Source organism: Argopecten irradians, chromosome 2, assembly GCF_041381155.1.
Source record: "Argopecten irradians isolate NY chromosome 2, Ai_NY, whole genome shotgun sequence".
Taxonomy (NCBI): Eukaryota; Metazoa; Mollusca; class Bivalvia; order Pectinida; family Pectinidae; genus Argopecten; species Argopecten irradians.
Window position 1 is genome coordinate 66,478,358 of NC_091135.1, and position 24,236 is coordinate 66,502,593.

At 36.1% G+C, this 24,236-nt stretch overlaps 2 protein-coding genes across 7 annotated transcripts; one reads left to right on the forward strand and one right to left on the reverse strand.

The window, feature by feature from the left end:
- Positions 1–1,764: 1,764 nt before the first annotated feature.
- LOC138316265 (retinitis pigmentosa 9 protein homolog) lies at positions 1,765–9,599 on the reverse strand. Of its 5 annotated transcripts, none has more exons than XM_069257879.1 (5): positions 9,434–9,599; positions 3,944–4,071; positions 3,016–3,107; positions 2,725–2,786; positions 1,765–2,163 (listed from the first exon to the last, which is right to left on the reverse strand). In XM_069257879.1, exons 2-5 carry the CDS (start codon positions 4,005–4,007, stop codon positions 1,782–1,784), a joined length of 600 nt encoding a protein of 199 aa, XP_069113980.1. In that variant the 5' UTR covers positions 4,008–4,071; positions 9,434–9,599; the 3' UTR covers positions 1,765–1,781. The 5 variants fall into 5 exon arrangements, with proteins under 5 accessions (XP_069113980.1, XP_069113983.1, XP_069113979.1 ...); XM_069257882.1 differs by lacking the exon at positions 9,434–9,599 and adding an exon at positions 5,445–5,671; XM_069257878.1 differs by lacking the exon at positions 9,434–9,599 and adding an exon at positions 5,329–5,444.
- Positions 5,442–23,169, forward strand: LOC138316264 (tRNA N6-adenosine threonylcarbamoyltransferase-like). 2 transcript variants are annotated; one of them, XR_011207611.1, is made up of 9 exons: positions 5,442–5,528; positions 11,220–11,345; positions 12,564–12,683; positions 13,327–13,428; positions 17,579–17,652; positions 18,107–18,564; positions 20,992–21,090; positions 21,512–21,630; positions 22,750–23,169. XR_011207611.1 is itself a non-coding variant. In XM_069257877.1 (8 exons), the coding sequence occupies exons 2-8, from the start codon at positions 11,231–11,233 to the stop codon at positions 21,549–21,551; spliced, it is 1,008 nt and encodes a 335-aa protein (XP_069113978.1). In that variant the 5' UTR covers positions 5,442–5,528; positions 11,220–11,230; the 3' UTR covers positions 21,552–23,169. The 2 variants fall into 2 exon arrangements, 1 of the variants encoding a protein (XP_069113978.1); XM_069257877.1 differs by having other exon boundaries at positions 21,512–23,169.
- Positions 23,170–24,236: the final 1,067 nt, after the last annotated feature.

The following is a 24,236-nucleotide window of genomic DNA, read 5'->3' on the forward strand; positions in this document are numbered from 1 at the left end:
GACACCAAACAGACTCAAATCATCAAGACTAGATAATGCATTAAAATGGCTGGATGTACCGCTAAGGATGACACCAAACAGACTCAAATCATCAAGACTAGATAATGCATTAAAATGGCTGGATGTACCGCTAAGGCTGACACCAAACAGACCCAAATCATCCAGCCTAGATAATGCATTAAAATGGCTGGATGTACCGCTAAGGATGACACCAAACAGACTCAAATCACCAAGACTAGATAATGCATTAAAATGGCTGGATGTTACCGCTAAGGATGACACCAAGACGCCAAAAGGACCCAAATCATCAAGACTAGATAATGCATTAAAATGGCTGGATGTACCGCTAAGGATGACACCAAACAGACTCAAATCATCAAGACTAGATAATGCATTAAAATGGCTGGATGTACCGCTAAGGATGACACCAAACAGACTCAAATCATCCAGACTAGATAATACATTAAAATGGCTGGATGTACCGCTAAGGATGACACCAAACAGACTCAAATCATCAAGACTAGATAATACATTAAAATGGCTGGATGTACCGCTAAGGATGACACCAAACAGACTCAAATCATCAAGACTAGATAATACATTAAAATGGCTGGATGTACCGCTAAGGATGACACCAAACAGACTCAAATCATCAAGACTAGATAATACATTAAAATGGCTGGATGTACCGCTAAGGCTGACACCAAACAGACTCAAATCATCAAGACTAGATAATGCATTAAAATGGCTGGATGTACCGCTAAGGATGACACCAAACAGACTCAAACCATCAAGACTAGATACTGCATTAAAATGGCTGGATGTACCGCTAAGGATGACACCAAACAGACTCAAACCATCAAGACTAGATACTGCATTAAAATGGCTGGATGTACCGCTAAGGATGACACCAAACAGACCCAAATCATCAAGACTAGATACTGCATTAAAATGGCTGGATGTACCGCTAAGGATGACACCAAGACGCCAAAAGGACCCAAATCATCAAGACTAGATACTGCATTAAAGTGGCTGGATGTGCCGCTAATGCTGACACCAAGACGCCAAAAGGAGCCAAATCATCCAGACTAGATAATGCATTAAAATGGCTGGATGTACCGCTAAGGATGACACCAAACAGACTCAAATCATCCAGACTAGATAATGCATTAAAATGGCTGGATGTACCGCTAAGGCTGACACCAAACAGACTCAAATCATCCAGACTAGATAATGCATTAAAATGATAGGGTGTGTATGTACTAATTTACAATCTTATCAAACAAAATAAGTATTTTTACAATCGAATGTGAGTTTTTATCTAGACATCAAGATCGAGGTAACATTACAGAATTAACTTTATAGAATTGCTAGTAGCCTTTTATTATAGTTATTGCCCCCAATCCATGGTCAGAACTAGATCAAAATGAACAAGTAGTTCTAATACAATATGCTGCCTTTCATTCAAAGGGGAGAAATTATTACATTTTTCTTGGTACTTTCAGAATTCTATTGTATTTTCATATACAGTAAAATCTAATGACCGCCTATCTAAAGCTATATTGAGAGGCTTTTATACTTTTAGTGTGTTTTACTGATCTCATCTGTAACAATTATCTGTGCAATGTAGCTAATGATTGGTCATTTTCACCAATTCAAATTTGTATACTGGCCAGTTGCTGAGATCAACTTCTCCAGTTGCATCTCTTTGATCATAATATACAAATACTAGTAGTAAGCATGTAAGTCAAATTCAAAACCAAAGTGAATTAATTCAGATTTTATTTTTCCTTTTTATGTTTCACCTTGTGATGTTTTTTAACCTTGCCATTATGGTCTTTTTTTCTTTCCTTGTAAAGTTTATGTTTGTGCTTTGCCGGTCGTCTCCTTTCATCAGATTCACTACTTTGTTTGTGTCTCTTTCTTCTTTCATCTGTGTCACTAGAATGTTTGTGGCTTCTTTTTTTCTCGTCAGTATCACTAGTATTATTGTGCCGGATTTTCCTTTTCTTATAGTCACAGTCTTTTCTGGTATGAGAGGATTTTAGTCTTTTAACTTTCTTCTTCCTGTGGAGTTTGTGATGTTTTTTCTTCTTTTTCTTTCCTTCATGCGAGTCATCTGAAGATGATGTCTGCTCTATTAAATCTTTCAGTTGTTGAATTCTAAATGGAAACAAATCAAAGTTTTGGAGTTTAAACTCTTAAATAACTTTACAACATAGAAAGATTTTCATTCAAATCAATAATGCTTTTAATACCTGCCCACAAAATAGGATTTAAGTTTAAATGGTTAGAAACAATGACAAAGCATCCTCATTCCTTAATTCAGATATGACTAATGATAAGATAATGCTTTGAAAAAATAAATGATTACAAAAGAAAAAAAAAGATTCAGGAAGCCTAAAAGATTTAATTTGGTTGTTTTTGTATAAATAAATAGTTTGAATAATTAACCTAGAAAATGTCCATAAGAAAATAAAAGTCCTTGTCACAATATGAAATTAGAATAATGGGACTGGTGACCATCTTGAATGCTTGATCCAAAACAAATATAAAGTGTATAACTAGACATCATACTGGTTAATATGAGTTGGTGAGATTAAATTGTAATTAATAGTACATATTTGTTGGTTGACACAGCAAGATGAGACGAGATGGTCATGCTGTACAAAGCTACCCCTATTCCATGGCAGGAGAATAAACATTAATTGCCTCTGGTCATACCTTTCTTCTTTCTGTTTTCTCTTTCTGTCCTCTATGTATTTCCTCATGGGATCTTCATGGCTCTGTAGATATAAAGAGAACACTGATTCAAGTAAGTACTAGTGAAACAGAATTTGTTTCAGCATTCAAGAGGCATGATATGAATAAATTGTTGAAACTATTTACTAATCTTTGCACCTGAAATGCCAAATGTCACAAGTTTTTTTCTTCTCTTTTTGAGTTTTTGTTGGAATTTCTCCAATATGATGTAAATGTATATTTAAGGACAATCATTAGCATTGTAAAACTTACCCATCTGAATCGATCTGTTTGTGTCGCATCACTGATAAATTTAGGACATTTTCTGTCGCCAGCACGGTGCCCATGACCACGGCACGACCAGCCTACAGAAACAGTCAGGGCAGAACTCTGTGAAAGTTAGCTACGATCCTACCATATTAAACCTGCATTTTCCATAATTATTTCAAAACATATTTTAATGTTAGACCTTCAAAAGTGAATGGAACCAATTCTCTTGTGCTTATGCCCTTTTACAGCTATAGTCATTAAATTTCTCATAGAGAACAAAACCTTCTAAAACATTGGAATAGTCCAAGCAGTTCAAAACAAGTCAAAGGTAACTGATAGCAACTTTTAGATTTCGCTTTCTCCATACATTTTACACTTAGTTGATATCAATTATGAGAGAGGACCCAGCTGGTTGTTTATATATGATTAATGGGGTATGTTAGTTCTCCTCCACTGGGATACCAAGTGGTAGTTACATGTACCATATTCAACTCAATAAGCGCCCAGGGCGCTTAAAAATGGAAGCAAATAAGGGGGTGCTTAGTAGAAACAAATGGACTAGACTTTCATAAAATTATTCTACAAAGTAAATCATATATCAATTTGAAAAGAAAAAAAGAAGAAAATCAGAAAGGAAACCAATAAAGTTTTCATATTTTCAATCTGCATTTAATTTGAATTAAGTGAAATGGAAGCCTAAAAATAGGGGAGGGGCGCTTATAGGGATGGAGGCACTTATTGGGTTGATTATGGTATGTCTCACGAAAGTGTAAACTCAGGGACATTAAAACAAATTTTGCAGGTGTTATCAATTCTACTTACCAGCATAGTTTTTAGTGTCTATAATTTCCCTGAATTGGCCAACCTTAATTTTATGGGTTTTTTTTTTGGTTTTTTTAACAACTATCGTAAATAAACTAATTTTACTCACACTGTAATTTCGACTTTTTCTCCTTTTCGTTACCCTCTGTCTGACTTGTCTCCCCTGTAAACATTGTGATTCTCCTGAATTCAGTCCACTGTCAGGTACATGATCATCTGTGCCATGTCAACAGTAACCTGGTAAATAAATAGTTACATAGTCAGAAATAAACCAAAAGAAACTTTCGTTTAGGATTTTCATATTTATATATCAGTCACTTTATGGTAGCATTTCCTATAAATACCAAAATCCTGTTCAAAGTTGCCTTCACACTTCATGGTTCTGTTACAATCGAGGTACAAATCAATGAATGCCATCCATAAGCAGGCTGTGCTCAATGTTGTTAAATTATGACACACAGATACAACATTCAACTGAATAGACACAAAAGATAACTAGCTATTAAACAATTAAATATGCAGCTGAAATGCTCATAAAGATTTTTGAACCAGCCATGCAGTCACCAACAGAATTTGTCCCTAACCTTCAATTGGTTGAAGCTGATATCACCAGTACCCTTCTGGCAGCTTTTGTTATAACATGGAGACCCCTGTCCAGTCAGCCCAACCAGTCTCCATGAACAATAAACTTCCCATGCTGTCCAAGGGCATCCTACATAACGGGGATGCCACGATGCCATCAATGACCAAAAAGCTCAATTGGTACAGCATTCAGCTAGTGTACTGAGGTCCCAGGTTTCAAGCCTCTGCCTGGCCATTAGTTTCTTCTCTACAAACCAGTATGTATATGCCCATCGAGTCACCAGAAACATTATGATTGACTTTGTGTAAAAGGAGCGGATCGGTGTGGTTTGTACAAGTGTTAAATACAGTCTCTGTCACTCAGCTGACGGAGCGGGTCAGTGTGGTTTGTACAAGTGTTAAATACAGTCTCTGTCACTCAGCTGACGGAGCGGGTCGGTGTGGTAAACAAGTGTTATATACAGTCTCTGTCACTCAGCTGACTGTGCGGGTCGGTGTGGTAAACAAGTGTTAAATACAGTCTCTGTCACTCAGCTGACTGTGCGGGTCGGTGTGGTAAACAAGTGTTAAATACAGTCTCTGTCACTCAGCTGACTGTGCGGGTTGGTGTGGTTTGTACAAGTGTTAAATACAGTCTCTGTCACTCAGCTGACTGTGCGGGTTGGTGTGGTTTGTACAAGTGTTAAATACAGTCTCTGTCACTCAGCTGACAGGTCAGGCTTCTTTAGCTATGATTGGTCCATCATTGAAGTCAGATTCATGCCACAATGACAATCCACAAGCGCATTGCATTTTTGCACATGAAGCTGACGTTAATTAATCATTGAAATACGCTAAATTAATGCATGGCCATCACAAATAAACATTTAATCATTTGGTAAAACATATGACTAACAACCCACCATAACCTACCCAACTGTCCGACTACAGGTACTTGTGATCCAACAGTGTCGGTTACTGTGTTTTATATATAGAAAGTGCAAGTATAATGCTCCCGAATCATTACTTCCGGTTTATTACCTAGCTACCTAGCTACTTCCTGTTTACAGATGCTGGCGCACATGCAGGGAGATCTGTTAGTTGGAAGCCGCCGATTTGCTGATGTAACACAGGTATATAATTTCATAACACTTTATCCACAATTATATCGCTCTAACATTATTAGCAAGGTGGTATTGTGTACGCCTGGTGTAACGATTTAGAGTCAAATCGGCCCAGAAACACACACAAACTGGTGACGGCCTTATATCCCTACGGCCCCCAACCTGTTAGTCCGAAGGCCCATGAGTCCTAAGGCCCATTAGTCTGAAGGCCCAATAGTCCGAAGGCCCGATAGTCCAAAAACAGATAATATAACTGGAATTTATATGCGAACAGTACTGTACTCGAAATGAAATTGTGATAGAACGGGTTTCTATCATTGTTGCATTTATTTGTACAGTATGTATATTTGTTATTGCACTCTTCTTTCTAAGTCTTCACTTCAGTGATCTGTTTATTCATCTTTGACCCAAATTCAGGGGAATATCGTGAGAACAGGTCTTATCTATGGTGCGTTTGCTGTAAAATTAGCAGTCACATTCATCAACCTAGTTGTCCTCATGATCACCCCGATGCTGACCGCTGGCCAGAGAACATGTGTGGTACACGTGGGAGGTGTTTATCAGTCAGTTGAGCCTTGTCTGATTTAAGCGAAAGTTATATTTAGTGTGTAGGTGGGTTGTTGTAGCAACGGTTTCACCGAAATATGGTGTTCTGTCCGGACTTTGACCAATCAGTGATCACTTTGGGGTACTGGGATGAGTTGTTATAAAAGGGGCTGCTTCTAAGGAAGCTTTGGTCTTGACTAGGGAGAATGGGTTAGGGACAGAACCACGCCGTGCACTGTCAACAGTGTAACACTTGCGGGGTCTCTGAACAACCATTTGGGTTTATACTTAGAGCTACATGGCTAACAATGGTTTGTGTCGTTCTAGGGGATTGTCAGGGGCTTAGGGCTTCGACATCCATAGGAAACCTAGTTCGCACAGTGTAGTAGGGGATCGTCAGGGGCTTAGGGCTTAGACATCCATAGGAAACCTATTTACACAGTTAGTTATGTCTCTTAGAGTTGGGAACATTTGGTAGGTCGGTTGTCTCCCGTTAGGTGTTGTTGGACTGTGTTTGGGAACACATGGTCTTGTTGTTCATACATGCCATACCTCCCGGCGTGAGACAAAACCTCCCGTATTTTAAAGCCTTTTATTGTCTCCCGGCAGGAGAGTCTAAATTCCCGATTTCTATAAACCCCTCTGTTTTAATTTCGTTGCCACATTTGTGTACATGCTAGGTTAATTTTAGCATGAGAGTAACCACTCCCTGACCCCCTGACCAACACCCAAGTGGCCCTAATTAGCATCCTTGGGCTATTTCCACCTTGGCTTGTGGTGTCACTTTCACACACGTCTGTGTATTACGTAAACTGAAGTCAAGCAGCCGATCGGCCGCATACAAAACAATCAGCTGGCCTTTCAATAAATTTTATGACTACAGCTAGTGAGCATTACAACAAAACAAATACTGCTTACAACTGTGAATGATTTACTCACGTTTTTAATGTTAAATAGGCCTATCTGTATTTGATGGATGTCACAAACTTTGCAATCGTAATGGCCGCCATTTTGGGTAATTGTAATAGATGATCTGGATTTTATAGAATTTCACGATTTCCTAATAACCACGTTTTTAAAAATGGAAAAAGTATTATTTTTTTAGAATTTCTGTGTGAATTTATTTTTAGAAAAAAAAATATATTAATAATAAAAAATCATCAGTAGTAACTGAATTTCAATAAATAGAATTAAAAAGAAATTTACTTTTTTTCTCTCTCAGATTAAATTACATTTTGAATACTACTGTAACAATTCTGTTTTTTTTTTTAAAATTTAGTGCTTGTAAATTTAAGAACTTTATATAAGTAAATTATCTGTTATTGTGAAAGATTATTAAAAAGCCCAGTCTAATATTTCGAACAATAAAACTGCTCCAGAACTGGGTGTATATAGGGATGTGACTACTTTTGCAAAACCACACATTCCTTTATTTCAGTAAAATTCAATATGAATGCAGAATTTCATCATAAAAAAGCAGATATTTAATTTATTCATATATGTTGCGCGTATACCTCCCTCTTTTGAGACCAAAATCCCTTAAAATGGTTATCAATCTCCCTTTCCACCCCTAGAAAAATATGGCATGTATGGTTGTTCTGTAGCTATATAATTAGGGTTTTGCTTCATATAGGATAATTGTATACTTGTTTCTCTTATTGTAAGTTGTCTACATCCGGCACTATACTATTGTAAATATATTCTTTATCAATTCTGTATTACTTGTCTTTATATAATAAATAGTTGTTTGTACCTGTATTTACCTAGTTGAGTTATTGGATTAGTATCTGTGCTTCCGCTACATCCTAGAGATTGAACCTGTTGTGAAACAGGCTTGTAACCTGTGGAGGAAAAGGGATCCGGAGAGGATTTGTGATGACTGTGGACTCTGTTGTATACTAAAAATACTATACGATCACGATTTGGGACTTAAACATATAACGGGAGCTACAGTCTGATCGCCCCTCCGGGTCTCTTGGAAAACCCTCCCTATTACAAAACAAACGTTTATTACAGTTTTCGATGTAAAAGATTTGTTGTTTGCTAAGGTAAACTTACATGTACGTTACTTTGTAGATTTGATACGAAAAATGATAATAAACAACGAAATGTTGCCAATTTGAAAAAAAAAAAAAGTATAATCTTGAAATACGTAAACGTATTATAGGATAAAATGCAATCCTGTGTAACATCCCCCCCCCCCAAATATCATTATGCGAACCATTTCTGTCATTAAAGATGCCCCACCGCTGACAAATGGTATTTTTTCACTATCAAAAAAAGGAGCAGACAATTTAGTATTTTTCTTCAGTTACAAAAGTTACTAACTTTACACCATTACCACCATTGACATGTTTGAGCTTCTAATTTTATTTTGAATTAAAATTATGAAAAATAATTAATTGCATCCCGAAAAAATATTGGGGCACTATATCCTATATGGAATGAAGTACTGATTGCCCATGCACCAAAGGCAAAATAAATTATTTTATATTATTTTTTGTGTTAATAAGACATAAATATACAGGGTTCTCGTTAAAAAGCCGGTTGCCGGCAAAAACAGCCGTCTATTTCCTTGTTTACAAGCAGCTATATTTGTCAGAAATAAGTATTGGCCATGATAAGGGCCAGCGGCCCCCAACCACCTATTATTAATTTTCAACCATGTATTAAAAAACTTAGTGAGAACCCTGTATATACATGATTAAACACCAATTATTGTTCAAATAATATTCATCATTTATGCTCTGTCGGCGTGGGGCATCTTTAAGGGTAGAATAAACAAGTCAAAGAAAGGGGAAGGAATCGCAAAAATAAGTCGTTAAATACATGTACATATTGTACAATATAACGAAGTTAAGAGGTATAATAAAGGTCATTTTTCGGTAAGATTTTATTGTATCTATCATTTATTCATGGGAATGTTAATCCTAATCAAATTACAATGTACATAAGGCTTACAATCGGACATCTTTAAGCTTGTTTGTTCATAGAACGTATGCTCTTATCAAATATAACATATTTAACACTTTTTAAAATATTTTTCTTTTCTTTTGATGTAATTTTGACCTTTTGACAACTTTCCGTCTAGATATTGTCAGATCAGCAGTGCAGAAAAATGTTTTCTGAAAATACAACTGTACGTTAATTATATCAATATAATGGGCCTTTGGACTTTTAGACCGTAGAGATATAAGGGTGTCACCCACAAACTAGCCTCAGTCAACACACAAATACTCGCCAAAACAGACAGCAGAACGAGACATGCACAGTGTGACACCCACACACATTTAGACATATCTCTGCTTACAAAGACACGTACAAATACTCCTTCTTCCCACATACAAATACACAATGGAGTCTCTTACCGGTAGCAGTAGTACAAAGCACAACACTCGAGGAATTCAAGGCACGCATCTCCCATACACAGTCCTTGAAGCCTTCACATCCATCTAAATACAACAAATGTTTTTATCTTACAGAATGAACTGAAAAACTAAAAGAAATCCACTGTAATTAACCCCCTCCCCACACCTCTGTGCTAACCCCAAAGCCACATAATCGTCGGCCCACTTCCTGTTTTAAGGTTTCAGTCTCCGATCTCAATGAAAATTGGTCTATAGTAGTTTTAATTGATTCAGAAGGGGGAACTTTAGGTAAGGACAATCATATTTTGTTCAACAAATGACATTTACCTTTTTCAGGAAACTTACACTTCATGTTTTATTCAACTAAAGATTCAGAAGGGGGAACTTTTACCATATTTTTGTCTCCAAAATGGGAGCTATTGCTGCAAAATTTGTTAATATATTATTTGGATGAAGGGCTACGTTACCTTTTTTCATAAACGATACATATTCAACCAATACTTTATACTGTGACTTTGTTGTTTTGTGCCATGAGTCAGATGACCGTTAAGGCCCATGGGCCTCTTGTTTAAGAAGTTAACTACTTGTGAACGTTACAAAACAGTAGGCCAAACCGTAGGTATTTAGCACGCTGGTAAGTCAAAGACCCACTATAGACTAATATATAAAGTGTATATTAGTCTATAGTGGGTCTTTGACTTACCAGCGTGCTAAATACCTATGGCCACACGATTATGCACATTGCAACAATAATTCATTCTCAATTAGATTCTAGTACTGATTCAATTACAATAAATGCACTTAAAAAATTTACATGCATGTACATCTACATAAAGTAGTAATTGGAATAAGGACTGCAGACATAATAAAATTGTCTGACTTTAAAGAATTTATGTTTGGGTCGCCAAAGGATTTATAAGTGAGAAGGATTTGTCACACAGGGTTTTGGATGAATACAGCGCGTTTTTGTATTTGTGCAATGACCGTGACATTGGGCAACAACTGATTTTCTGATGAAAATATCAAAAATGATTAATTGTGTCCTGAAAAAATTCCTGAATAACTGGTTGCACATACACCTAAAGCAAAATAAATTCATTTTTGTGTTAAGTAGACATATCTACATACACACATTAAACGCCAATTATTGTTAGAATGATGAGTTTCGTTTACCCTGTTGGCGGTGGAGCATCTTAAAAGATAAAATGTGTATCTGATGAACACAAGAGCAACCCTTTTCACATTTGACATTGGAGTCTCAATTATAATAATAAGAAAATGAAATAAAAAACAGTTTAGGCTATTTTTGAAGTTATTCGTCAGTGTAATATTTGACATGACATTCCTATATACCTCAGGGTAATCTTCCCCATATTCATCTTGGGAATCAATATCAATGCTAGATAATTTCAAAGTCCTAATGCGGGTGATGATGGGAGGATTGGGGTGTCTTTGATGTTGATATGGGTGTCTAGCCATTTTCACATTGCAGATGATTCAAATTTATGATTTACAAGTATATTATTTAGGAAATGGAACAACTAAATTATTTATGACAAAAGAATTATCATGAAAAAGTTTAGGGAGTGATAATGGGGATACATAAGTTTGTAGTCAACAAATTTTGGTTTTTATTGCTATCACTAGGAGACACAATAGTTTTAGTTACACATTAAATACAGGTGATGCTGTCAAAGATAACCTTAGCTATTGATAACACATTTAGTAAAATAAAAAAAGAAAATTAGAACCATTCACTAATTCAGAAATTGTGTTATTGTTGTAGCTGTGTCCGAGATGGTGATTGCCATTGGATTTGAGGGCAGTGCCAACAAGATTGGAATTGGTATTATAAAAGATGGAGAAGTATTGTCTAACCCTCGTCATACCTATATCACACCCCCAGGACAAGGTAGGATGGCAATATTCTAGAGACTTGTCAAAGTACATAAGGGGAGATAACTCCTAGTGGTTTATATGTAATAGTAACTTCTGTCAAATTTGATAAATTCATCATTATTAAGGGACATCTGATGTTAATTGATAAAATGAAGGAAAGCAGATAGCTGTTACCGAAACTAAAATGCTCTTAGGTATGTTTCTCTGTAAAACAAATCATGTTTTTAATGAGTTTACAAATTATTGCTAATGTTTGATGACCAGATTTCTAAGATATAGCTTCAAAAGTAGTACAATTAACATACATATATTTGGGTCATTCTACCATCAGAGTACATTTTGGGTCACACTGATATCAGCAGGTATTCAATTAAGAAAAACTAAATAAAAACAGGAGAGACTTTTTTGTGACCATGGATTGTGTTTATCTAAATTGTAAATCAAGAAACTGTGTTACTTTTGAGAAAAAGTCATAAAAATAGTTTGGTATGTCAGTAGGTACCTATTTTGGCTAGGTCACAAACGGGTTGTTACTAAAATGCAAATTAACATGAAAATATTAATAAACCATTTATAATCAAATAAAAATACATTTCCCATCACATTTCTGAAACTTAAAAAAAAAAATTTCAAACCAAATGCGAAAAATTTATACTTTTTGTGATAAAAAGATTAATTCGAGTGAAAATATGCATCACATGTTTCAATCATTACCGCACTGATTCGTCTTAAATTATTATTTTCATAGATTGTATAATTCAGACATCACAAATGAAAATGTCACTAAAATGCTTATGGTCTACGTACTAACCTTAAACAAATGCTTTTACAAATACCTGAGAAGAAACTAAAAAGAGACCTGTTAATTAGTCAACTGACCTGCATATGCGTTTTAATGCTTATTGTCGAAACCTAACAAATTATCAAAAGTTACAACAGAATCACTAGTTTTGGACTTCTATAAGTCCAGAAAAAAATCTGCTAAGGGTTACATTGGCAAAAAAAATAGGGTCGGTAGGTCGGCATATTTAAAAAAAAAAGTTATTGTCTTTCACTCTAAAATAATGGCCTGAACGGGAGTTAGGGTAGAATGACCCATTTGCTGTGATTTTAGCTTTAGGAATTATGAGATTGTTGCTAGCTCTAAGCCTCCTATAATGTTAGTGTACTTACTGGTGAAGATGGTTACTTGAAAAAGGGACTATATTTGTTTACTTTCTGTAATATTCAGGTTTTCTTCCAAAAGACACAGCCATACACCACAGAAAGCATATCTTGGATGTACTCAGACAAGCTCTGACTGAAGCCAATCTCGAACCCAAAGACCTTGATGTTGTTTGCTACACCAAAGGTAATACAACACTTTCATACAACACTTGTTTCACAAAAGGTAATACAATACTTCACTGAAACGATGTTGTTTTCAAAGTTTATAGGGGCGCAGCCCTTCGAAGTGCGAAGCACTTCTAAGGTAACACATACTTATTAAATATAAGAAAAACACAATCTTTCAAATTCAATCAGTTTGCGGCCGCCATTGTTTTACCCACTGTAAAAAATCCCATCAACGTGAAAGCGATGCTTTGAAGTCAGTTCATTATATAATCAAGCGGTTCAAACGCATTCATGATCCCGAAAACATAATCTTCATTCGGCAGAAGCTCAGTGCTATTGCTCTTTTAATGCAAGCATTCATAAACGATAAACCACTTTCAATATAATCAGCTGACTAAAAACAGAATATCTGTTACGGAAATAAAATGTGGATTTCCTTCTCAAATAGGGGTTTGGGGACAAGGACAGAGTGTGAATATATGTATAAAAAATAAACAGAAAATTTGACTCCGATATTTCCATAAATAGGACTCTTTAACATTGCATAATTAATTGTTTACTGAAACATCTGGCTGCGTCCTTTAAAGCCTTGCCTTCAGTCATATTACAATACAGTAATTAAATGATTTTATGATTGATGTTATATTGTTTGGTTACAGGCCCAGGAATGGCTGCCCCTTTGGTGTCTGTTGCTGTAGTAGCCAGGACAGTGGCCCAGCTATGGAGGAAACCCATCATAGGAGTCAACCATTGTATAGGACGTATCCTTGTAGTACCAGTCTGGATAGTTCTTTTCTGGTTTTGTTGATTCTTCAGATTCTTCCATTGATGTCTGTTCAGGACATTAGCTCCGAAAAAGGTTTTAATCATTATATTTACATTCCGAGTATTCCGTCTCTATATGAATCAACCAACTGACGAAAACAAACATTTGCATATGAAAACACTATGAATACACTATGAATACAACAATTCTCGTGCTTCGATCAGCTGATTTCAAACATCACGCCAGTTTCATATCAATAAAAAAATAGCCCCCCACAATATTTTTATGTACAGTATGTATAATCTTTAATGTGTTGTTTCTTGATATGGAATTAACTAAGGTTTAATTACACATACATGTACTGTAATATGTCTATCAAGTCTTATTCTAACTATATTTCTTTTTAAACGTTTGTCATTTGCAAAAAAAAAAGTTGACAGGAAGGCGGAAGCTTGAAAACACGACGTTATGGAACGACTTTGTCATCCAGCCATTAATCTCGTTTCTCGTCGTATATGGGTGTCATAATTTTGAATATAATATAATAACCTTTTAAAAAATTTTACTTTCATATATTATTGTAATGTAAATATATGGATTGAATATTTTTAGCCCACCATCATCAGATGGTGGGCTATTCAAATCACCTTTCGTCCGTGGTCCGTCGTCCGTCCGTCCTTCCGTCCTTCCGTCCGTCCGTTAACAATTCTTGTTACCGCTATTTCTCAGAAAGTACTGAAGGGATCTTTCTCAAATTTCATATGTAGGTTCCCCTAGGACCCTAGTTGTGCATATTGCATTTTGGGACCGATCGCTCATCAAGATGGCCGACTGGCGGCCATCTTGGATTTTGATAGTTAAAGTTTGTTACCGCTATTTCTCAGAAAGTACTGAAGGGATCTTTCTCAAATTTCATATGTAGGTTCCCCTAGGACCCTAGTTGTGCATATTGCATTTTGGGACTGATCACTCAACAAGATGGCTGACCTGCGGCCATCTTGGATTTTGATAGTTAAAGTTTGTTACCGCTATTTCTCAGAAAGTACAGAAGGGATCTTTCTCAAATTTCATATGTAGGTTCCTCTAGGACCCTAGTTGTGCATATTGCATTTTGGGACCGATCGGTCAACAAGATAGCCGACCGGTGGCCATCTTGGATTTTGATAGTTAAAGTTTGTTACCACTATTTCTCAGAAAGTGCTGGTGGGAATTTCACATGTACGTTTCCCTTGGGCCTGAGTTGTGCATATTGCATTTTGGGACTGATCCGTGAATAAGATGGCCGACTGGCATCCGTCTTGGATTTTGATAGTTAAAGTTTGTTACCGCTATTTCTCAGAAAGTACTGAAGGGATGTTTCTCAAATGTGATATGTATGTTCCCCTAGGACCCTAGTTGTGCATATTGCATTTTTGAATTGATCGGTCGACAAGATGGCCACCAGGCAGCCATCTTGGATTTTGATAGTTATTGCTATTTCTGTGCAATTACTGAAGGGATATCTCTCATATTTCATGTGTAGTTTCCCCTTGGACTTTAGTTGTGCATAGTACCTTTGGGACTGATTGGTCAACACGATGGCCAACCTGTCGCCATCTTGGATTTCACCGCTGATTCTCAGAAAGCAATAAAGCGATTTGTCTTAAATGTCATATGTTGTATATTTGAAAAAGTTTGAAAAGCAGGGAAAGATCCTTCTTTCCATTGTCAGACATAGATCATTCTATGGTGGGGGCCAAGATCCCTCTGGGATCTCCTGTTCTAATTTCCATAGCGCCTATGAATAGCAGAAGCTATCTACATATCTTCCAAGGAGCGCTAACGCACTCCACGGGATATGAAGATAGCTCCTGCTACCATATTCATAGCTGCTATGAAAATAAGAAAAATACATATCTCTATATGAATCTTGTTATATACATATCATCTCTGAGAGGTCAAAAGAGTTTTTCAAGAATTCCGTACCAGGCCCCAATTTTATGAACATTCCTTGATTTCAAACTCCCAAATGTGAAATTCTGCATGGGAAAGCATTACATATGTTAGGTACGAAATCTGAAGTTTAGAACCTTTCTCTAAATTCTGTAATAAAACTTCTAAAGAAATTTTGATGAAACCATGCCCAGTTGATAATTTTTAGCTCACCTGGCCCGAAGGGGCAGGAGGGGCAGGGCCGGCCCAATAGGGGAATTTGAGGTAAATCCTATAAATCGCTACTTGTTATAGAGTTCTGCATGGATTGTAACCAAAATTGGCCACAAACATCCTTGGGAGAAGGGAAACAGAACTTGTATAAAGGAGTAGATATGATAGGACCAGTATTTGGCCTTAATTTTTCAGGCCGAAAAAAAACAACTCTGATCCCCATCAATTTCATATCAATAAATACTCTCATACTTGCCATTCATCAAAACATAATTTTTTATAACCATGTACACGATGTGTCCCACCTATGACGTCATCAAATTGATGATTTTTCTCTTCTCGCCAAATTTTGCTAGAAATTCATCATCTTTAGGTTAGAAAAGGCTTGAAATGGATTTGGCCGCCCCCTTGGAGCAACTTTACATTTTGCATGGATATGCGTAAATACACGATACACAACGTGTGAAAATCTCTTTCTGCTCCACGAAGGCGGCCACATTCAATTTTAGAGAAAACCACTCAAAAAGTATGATTTTTCAAGGATTTTTGTGAAAAATGGCGAGAAACTGCATGTTGATGACGTCATAGTGAACATAATTGGCACATGCGGGATATTTTCAAGATGTAATGTGTTAGCAAATGTATTCAGCTGTTATATGGCAAAATATGTTGTTCTTTACTGGAGAATTAATTTTGAGGCCATATTCGAGTCTTAATTAACGTACCTTCTCCTTTTGGCTCTAACTCCCCAGGGGCAGGAGGGGCGGGGCCCAATAGAGAAAATAGAGGTAAATCCTATAAATCGCTACTTGTCCTAGAGTTCTGCATTGATTGTAACCAAATTTGGCCACAAACATCCTTGGGGGAAGGGGACCAGAACTTGTGTAAATTTTGGCTCTGACCCCCTGGGGGCAGGAGGGGCACGGCCCAATAGGGGAATTTGAGATAAATCCTATAAATCGCTACTTGTCATAGAGTTCTGCATGGATTGTAACCAAATTTGGCCACAAACATCCTTGGGGGAAGGGTACAAGAATTTGTGTAAATTTTGGCTCTGACCCCCTGGGGGCAGGAGGGGCGCGGCCCAATAGGGGAATTTGAGGTAAATCCTATAAATCGCTACTTGTTCTAGAGTTCTGCATGGATTGTAACCAAAATTGGCCACAAACATCCTTGGGGGAAGAGAAACAGAACTTGTATAAATTTTGGCTCTAACCCCCCGAGTGCAGGAGAAGGGGCCCAATAGGGGAAATAGAGGTAAATTCTATAAATCGCTACTTGTCCTAGAGTTCTGTATGGATTGTGACCAAATTTGGCCACAAACATCCTTGGTGGAAGAGGAACAGAACTTGTATAAATTTTGGCTCTGACCCCCTGGGGGCAGGAGGGACGGGGCCCAATAGGGGAATAAGAGGTAAATATTAAAATTTCTTCAGAAAAGATACAATGAACCTGTATTCAGAACATTACTTGGCATTAAACCAGGTGAGCGATACAGGCCCTCTGGGCCTCTTGTTTAAGGTGGTCGGGTGGTGTAGTGGTTAAGCCGCTCGCCTTTCACCTAGCCGGCCGGGGTTCGATCCCCGACACGGACGTGAAAAGATCAGGGGTCACCTGCCCAATGATGTGGGTTTTCTTCTGGCCATCGAGAGTGATTTATATAAGTTGTATAACTTGTTTCTCAATCGATGTAAAATCAATAAAGTTTATGTTTAATTTTAAAACTGTTTAAGTCATACTAATAAATCATGGCAATAACATTTCCATGCTTCATGGTAAACAATGTGTATACAACACAGGTTCTTTTGCCTTTTACCTAAAGGTGTAAACTAAGGTGACATCATTGGTCCTTCACTTTTAACCCATTATCACTGAGACATACTGTTTTCTTCAGAAAGAAAGAAGGTAAAATGACATTCTTTCCAAATATAATAAATAGTGCATCATTTTAATAGCAAATCTTTGTGAAATGTTTGCTTTGAATCTTTAACCAATGTCAGATATAGAGATGGGGCGTCTCATCACTGGAGCTAACAATCCAGCTGTACTATATGTCAGTGGAGGTAACACACAGGTAAGTTTATGACAATATTTACATTGTTTATTGATTATTGTAAAGTTAAATTTAATTCATTGGTGACTACCATATACTTTAAAATCCTTTTAAAACTAACATTGTAGGCACTTTATATTAGGAATTAGTATAAACATGGAAATTTTAGGTGAGGGGGGAAATATTTGCTTATCGTTCGAAGGTCTTTTCATGGTAAAACCTTTCCCCACACATTTTTTTTAGAAATGTATGAACTGTGTTGCTGTCTGGAGGTAAATCTATCGCAGAAATGTCACCACCACAAAAGTTTAATGCATTCAAATCACAAAATTAAGTATGCACTCATGAAAATATTCACTTTTACAGTTTATGTAGGTATGGTGAGAGCAGAACTCAAGAAAACAATGAAAGGTGAATAAAAATGTTTACACAAAACTTTTACACACAGTGATGTTTTATTGTTCAATCACCACAGGTTATCGCCTACTCCCAGCAGTGTTACAGAATCTTCGGGGAAACCATTGACATTGCCGTCGGCAACTGTTTGGACAGATTTGCACGGGTCCTGAAATTGTCCAACGACCCAAGTCCCGGGTATAATATAGAACAACTGGCCAAAGGTGGACGCAAGTTTTTGGAACTGCCTTATACTGTCAAGGGAATGGATGTGTCTTTCTCGGGACTTTTATCATATATAGAAGAGCGAGCGGTGGGTCTTGTAGAGAGTGGGCAGTATACACCAGAAGATCTCTGCTTCTCCTTACAAGAAACTGTGTTTGCCATGCTGATTGAGATCACGGAGCGAGCCATGGCCCATTGTGGCTCACAGGAAGTACTCATTGTGGGAGGGGTGGGATGTAATCTCCGTCTACAGGAAATGATGGGCAAGATGGCAGAGGAAAGGGGGGCAACTCTATTTGCCACAGACATGAGGTATCTATAATTATAATCCAAATCTTGTTACTTTTAAGGTAAAAAAAATTGATTAACATTGAATATGATGTTGAAGATATTACCAGATTTTCTAATTACATATTTGTTATTATATTAGTGTTAAAAATATTTTTTTTGTAGATGTTTCATTTTTTATTTTTCTCTTCCTAATATGAAACTAAATTGAAAATTCGTCAGGAAGTACACAAACTGTTTTGTATTTTTATTTTTGTGACATTAAAGTTTCAAATGGGATATCTCTCCAAACATATAACAGTATGATGGGATATCTCTCCAAACATATAACAGTATGATGGGATATCTCTCCAAACATATAACAGTATGATGGGATAAACTCTCCAAACATATAACAGTATGATGGGATATCTCTCCAAACATGTAACAGTATGATGGGATATCTCTCCAAACATGTAACAGTATGATGGGATATCTCTCCAAACATGTAACAGTATGATGGGATATCTCTCCAAACATATAACAGTATGATGGTATATCTTTCCAAACATATAACAGTATGATGGGATATCTCTCCAAACATATAACAGTATGATGGTATATCTCTCCAAACATATAACAGTATGATGGGATATCTCTCCAAACATATAACAGTATGATGGGATATCTCTCCAAACATATAACAGTATGATGGGATATCTCTCCAAACATATAACAGTATGATGGGATATCTCTCCAAACATGTAACAGTATGATGGGATATCTCTCCAAACATGTAACAGTATGATGGGATATCTCTCCAAACATGTAACAGTATGATGGGATATCTCTCCAAACATGTAACAGTATGATGGGATATCTCTCCAAACATATAACAGTATGATGGGATATCTCTCCAAACATATAACAGTATGATGGGATATCTCTCCAAACATATAACAGTATGATGGGATATCTCTCCAAACATATAACAGTATGATGGGATATCTCTCCAAACATATAACAGTATGATGGGATATCTCTCCAAACATATAACAGTATGATGGGATATCTCTCCAAACATATAACAGTATGATGGGATATCTCTCCAAACATATAACAGTATGATGGGATATCTCTCCAAACAATTAACAGTATGATGGGATATCTCTCCAAACATATAACAGTATGATGGGATATCTCTCCAAACATGTAACAGTATGATGGGATATCTCTCCAAACATATAACAGTATGATGGGATATCTCTCCAAGCATATAACAGTATGATGGGATATCTCTCCAAACATATAACAGTATGATGGGATATCTCTCCAAACATATAACAGTATGATGGGATATCTCTCCAAACATATAACAGAATGATGGGATATCTCTCCAAACATATAACAGTATGATGGGATATCTCTCCAAACATATAACAGTATGATGGGATATCTCTCCAAACATATAACAGTATGATGGGATATCTCTCCAAACATGTAACAGTATGATGGGATATCTCTCCAAACATGTAACAGTATGATGGGATATCTCTCCAAACATGTAACAGTATGATGGGATATCTCTCCAAACATGTAACAGTATGATGGGATATCTTTCCAAACATATAACAGTATGATGGTATATCTCTCCAAACATATAACAGTATGATGGGATATCTCTCCAAACATATAACAGTATGATGGGATATCTCTCCAAACATATAACAGTATGATGGGATATCTCTCCAAACATATAACAGTATGATGGGATATCTCTCCAAACATATAACAGTATGATGGGATATCTCTCCAAACATGTAACAGTATGATGGGATATCTCTCCAAACATGTAACAGTATGATGGGATATCTCTCCAAACATGTAACAGTATGATGGGATATCTCTCCAAACATGTAACAGTATGATGGGATATCTCTCCAAACATATAACAGTATGATGGTATATCTTTCCAAACATATAACAGTATGATGGGATATCTCTCCAAACATATAACAGTATGATGGGATATCTCTCCAAACATATAACAGTATGATGGGATATCTCTCCAAACATATAACAGTATGATGGGATATCTCTCCAAACATATAACAGTATGATGGGATATCTCTCCAAACATATAACAGTATGATGGGATATCTCTCCAAACATGTAACAGTATGATGGGATATCTCTCCAAACATATAACAGTATGATGGGATATCTCTCCAAACATGTAACAGTATGATGGGATATCTCTCCAAACATATAACAGTATGATGGGATATCTCTCCAAACATATAACAGTATGATGGGATATCTCTCCAAACATATAACAGTATGATGGGATATCTCTCCAAACATATAACAGTATGATGGGATATCTCTCCAAACATATAACAGTATGATGGGATATCTCTCCAAACATATAACAGTATGATGGTTTACACCTCTAGAGTGTCTCTATTACAGGTTTTGTATAGACAATGGTGCTATGATTGCTCAGGCTGGCTGGGAGATGTTCAGGGCCGGAATGATTACACCACTGGAGGATACATTCTGTACACAAAGGTATGATACATATCTCTACCTCATTAACCCAGCCTATAAATAAACACACATTGAACATCCATGATTTAACCAAAATGGAAAAAAAATATTTTCAAGTGACAGCTGAAAGTTTGTCATAATTATTTTCCATGATCATTCTACAGTGGACAGCTAGATCTATCCGGCATTTAATTTCCTTTTCCCCACCCTTTCACTGAAAGAGAATCTTACACATTTGTGTAATGTGTACATGTGTCAATTTATCTACCGCCAATCATGCATCTGTTCAACTCTTTGCATGTTCTCATATTTTCTTAAAACTTGTAAACAAGCACAAAACCCGTAATAGCCTGAGAGGTATAGTACATACGTGTAATATTCTTACTTGACATTTATGGAAATATCTTCTTGTGAAAATAAAAGAATCTCTTGATGTTTACAGGTTCAGGACAGACGAAGTGAAAGTTAAATGGAGAAAATGACCCTCAACATCTGGAGGCTAGTTATATGGCAAGAAGAAAATTTGTATGGAGTGGCTGCATGGAGACTTCTAACCAATAAGTGAATAAGTGATGGATGATGTCTGCAATGTTACATATCTGGTGGGAATTGACAGTTCTAGACACTTTAGTTATTACAGTCAGAATGACACACTAGAATGGCTCATCAGATAGGCTATACTCATAGCTGGTCTAACACCGATGTGATGAAGGATTGTTTCCTCTAGACCACAGAGGTTTTCTCTATTAATAAGTATCTCATGGTACATCAACATGATTCTGATTCCTGCCACTAGGTCACATGATGTCCTCTGTTGAGAGTGAGAGTTACGCCCCTTCTCTCTTTGATTAAGGATATTTTATTTGATAAAGAAATCTTGATAATATATATCAATTTTGGTCAAATGAGTATTCATCTAGCCTATTATAGGCCTCATTCTTGACTAATGTGAAGGCTTTGTTTTTAACACTATGTAAATATAGCCTATATGTTATAGATATGAACTCTCACTCAATGTCTCATGTTTATATTAATTTATACAAGTTGACTATTTTGGATACAATAAGCTTTGACAGCAAATAAATATATATTGATCTGGATATTGGTAATATACTGGTACATATATCATTATCACTATAATATATAAACCATGCATGACGGTGCCTATAACGTTAGTTTTGAATGGATAGCTAGCTGGTATGACTTATATATTTCTACAATACTGTCAATACCCTGGTAAGTGAATAAGCAAAGGATGGGGTGTTGGGGTAGGTTGATGGGGTGGGATGATATGCACTTCTATAGGAAACTGATGCTAGATGTGAAAAATGGAGTTTATTGATATAAGTTTCTCTTTTTTTCTATTAAATCACTTGAAAACAACAATCTATTATAAGGTCTACTGGGCATGCTCCATCAATACAATGCTAATGCCTACTTTTATTTTATCTGAAAGGAAATTGTAGGATCAAAAATGTTATTTATATCCATTCTCTCTCATAATTTCATTAAATATCATACCTTTGTATAACTGATATTATATTTGCATAAATGTGAGAAATATAGAACTGATATTATATTTGCATAAATGTGAGAAATATAGAATATTCGAGCTTCACCTTGTATATTGACTTTACTAAACTAGGCAGCTGCTTCCATTGTATTTTTTTTTTATTTCAGTTGCAATGACATAAAGAATTTAACATATGACAGTGAGACAATTCTGATCAAACAAAGATATACAGAATGTACTGCCTTAATTAGTCCACAACTATAAACAGATTTGGTAAGGGATGGACCTTGATGGCCTTTATAAAAGTGGACTTGGATATCATAACAGATACTATGGATTACTTCTACCGTTGAATAAAATAGTTTATAAAATTGTGATACACAAAATATCCATCTGATATTTACACATATGTTTGTACCGATGCTGTTTTAAATCAAAACTTTATTTTGATATAGGGTTGTTTTTGAAATGATTGTTACCATGTTGTAAAAATCAACATGGACTTTATTTATCAGCAGTCATGGCAATGTGTGATAATATGGCAGATGTTCTTGAGGACACAGAGTGAAATAAACATTCACAACCACTCCTAGCTTGGTGTGAGTTTATCTGGTGGCAAAATAACAGATCAAACCTTATTGTTGGTAACATCTAGGAATCGCCTTACTAGATCCTTCCATTAGAGTGAAGAAATGTTCCTGTAGGGTGTACAAAGGTAAACTTTCCACAACCAGTAGTCCATTTCTGTATTAATGTTGTCTTTCTTTAATAAAACACTAGCCTTAACATGTAAACTCCACATCTTTAAGCAGGACTACATGTATACTAAAGCCTTCAAAAAAGGACAGTAATATACTTAGTTTTACCAGAAAACAATGTCAACTTTAACCTGTATAGAAACAAACATGTACAGACACATCAACCTTAACCAGAAAAAACCAGATTCTCACCCCACATGTTAATCCTTCACAAGAATTTACCATTTTTCAACCTGGATACCATATATGACATGAACTACTATATATATACCCTGTTGTATCAGCGATGTATATTATATTTATGTCTCTGTATCCACTCTAACCTGGAGCTAACAATTTCACCTGAAAACATTACTTACATTTGTATAGTACTTGAAGTAACTTTCAGAGAATACCAATTTTAATAAGGATGTTGACCTGAAATTTGAAATTAACATCAAGATTTATCAGAAGAATTTAATTAGCATGATTAGAATGAAAACTAGGCTGAGACTGGATATATCAAAATGAACCTGGAGACACAACAAATTCACTACACCTGGCAGTCTTAGAAAGTCGTAAGATGTCAACATGTGATCATCATTTTTATACAGACATCAGAATTAATCTGGAGACAACCACACTTTTATGTGAATTAAAAACTGAGATTAGTCTTGTCTAGGTTGTTTAATCATCTTTCATGTCCCTGTGGTCTTTTAGATATCACATGTAGACAGTAAATAAGTAATGCTGGGAAAATTAACAAGCAAAAAAACTGTTCTCACTAAATCCTCATGATTTCCTGATTCAGCAACAAGTTTTCTCTCCTCCATCTAACCATACACATAGAACATCATTTTATTACACAGCTAACTAACACACCAAACTTACATAATCCTGCCCACAGTAAAAATTGA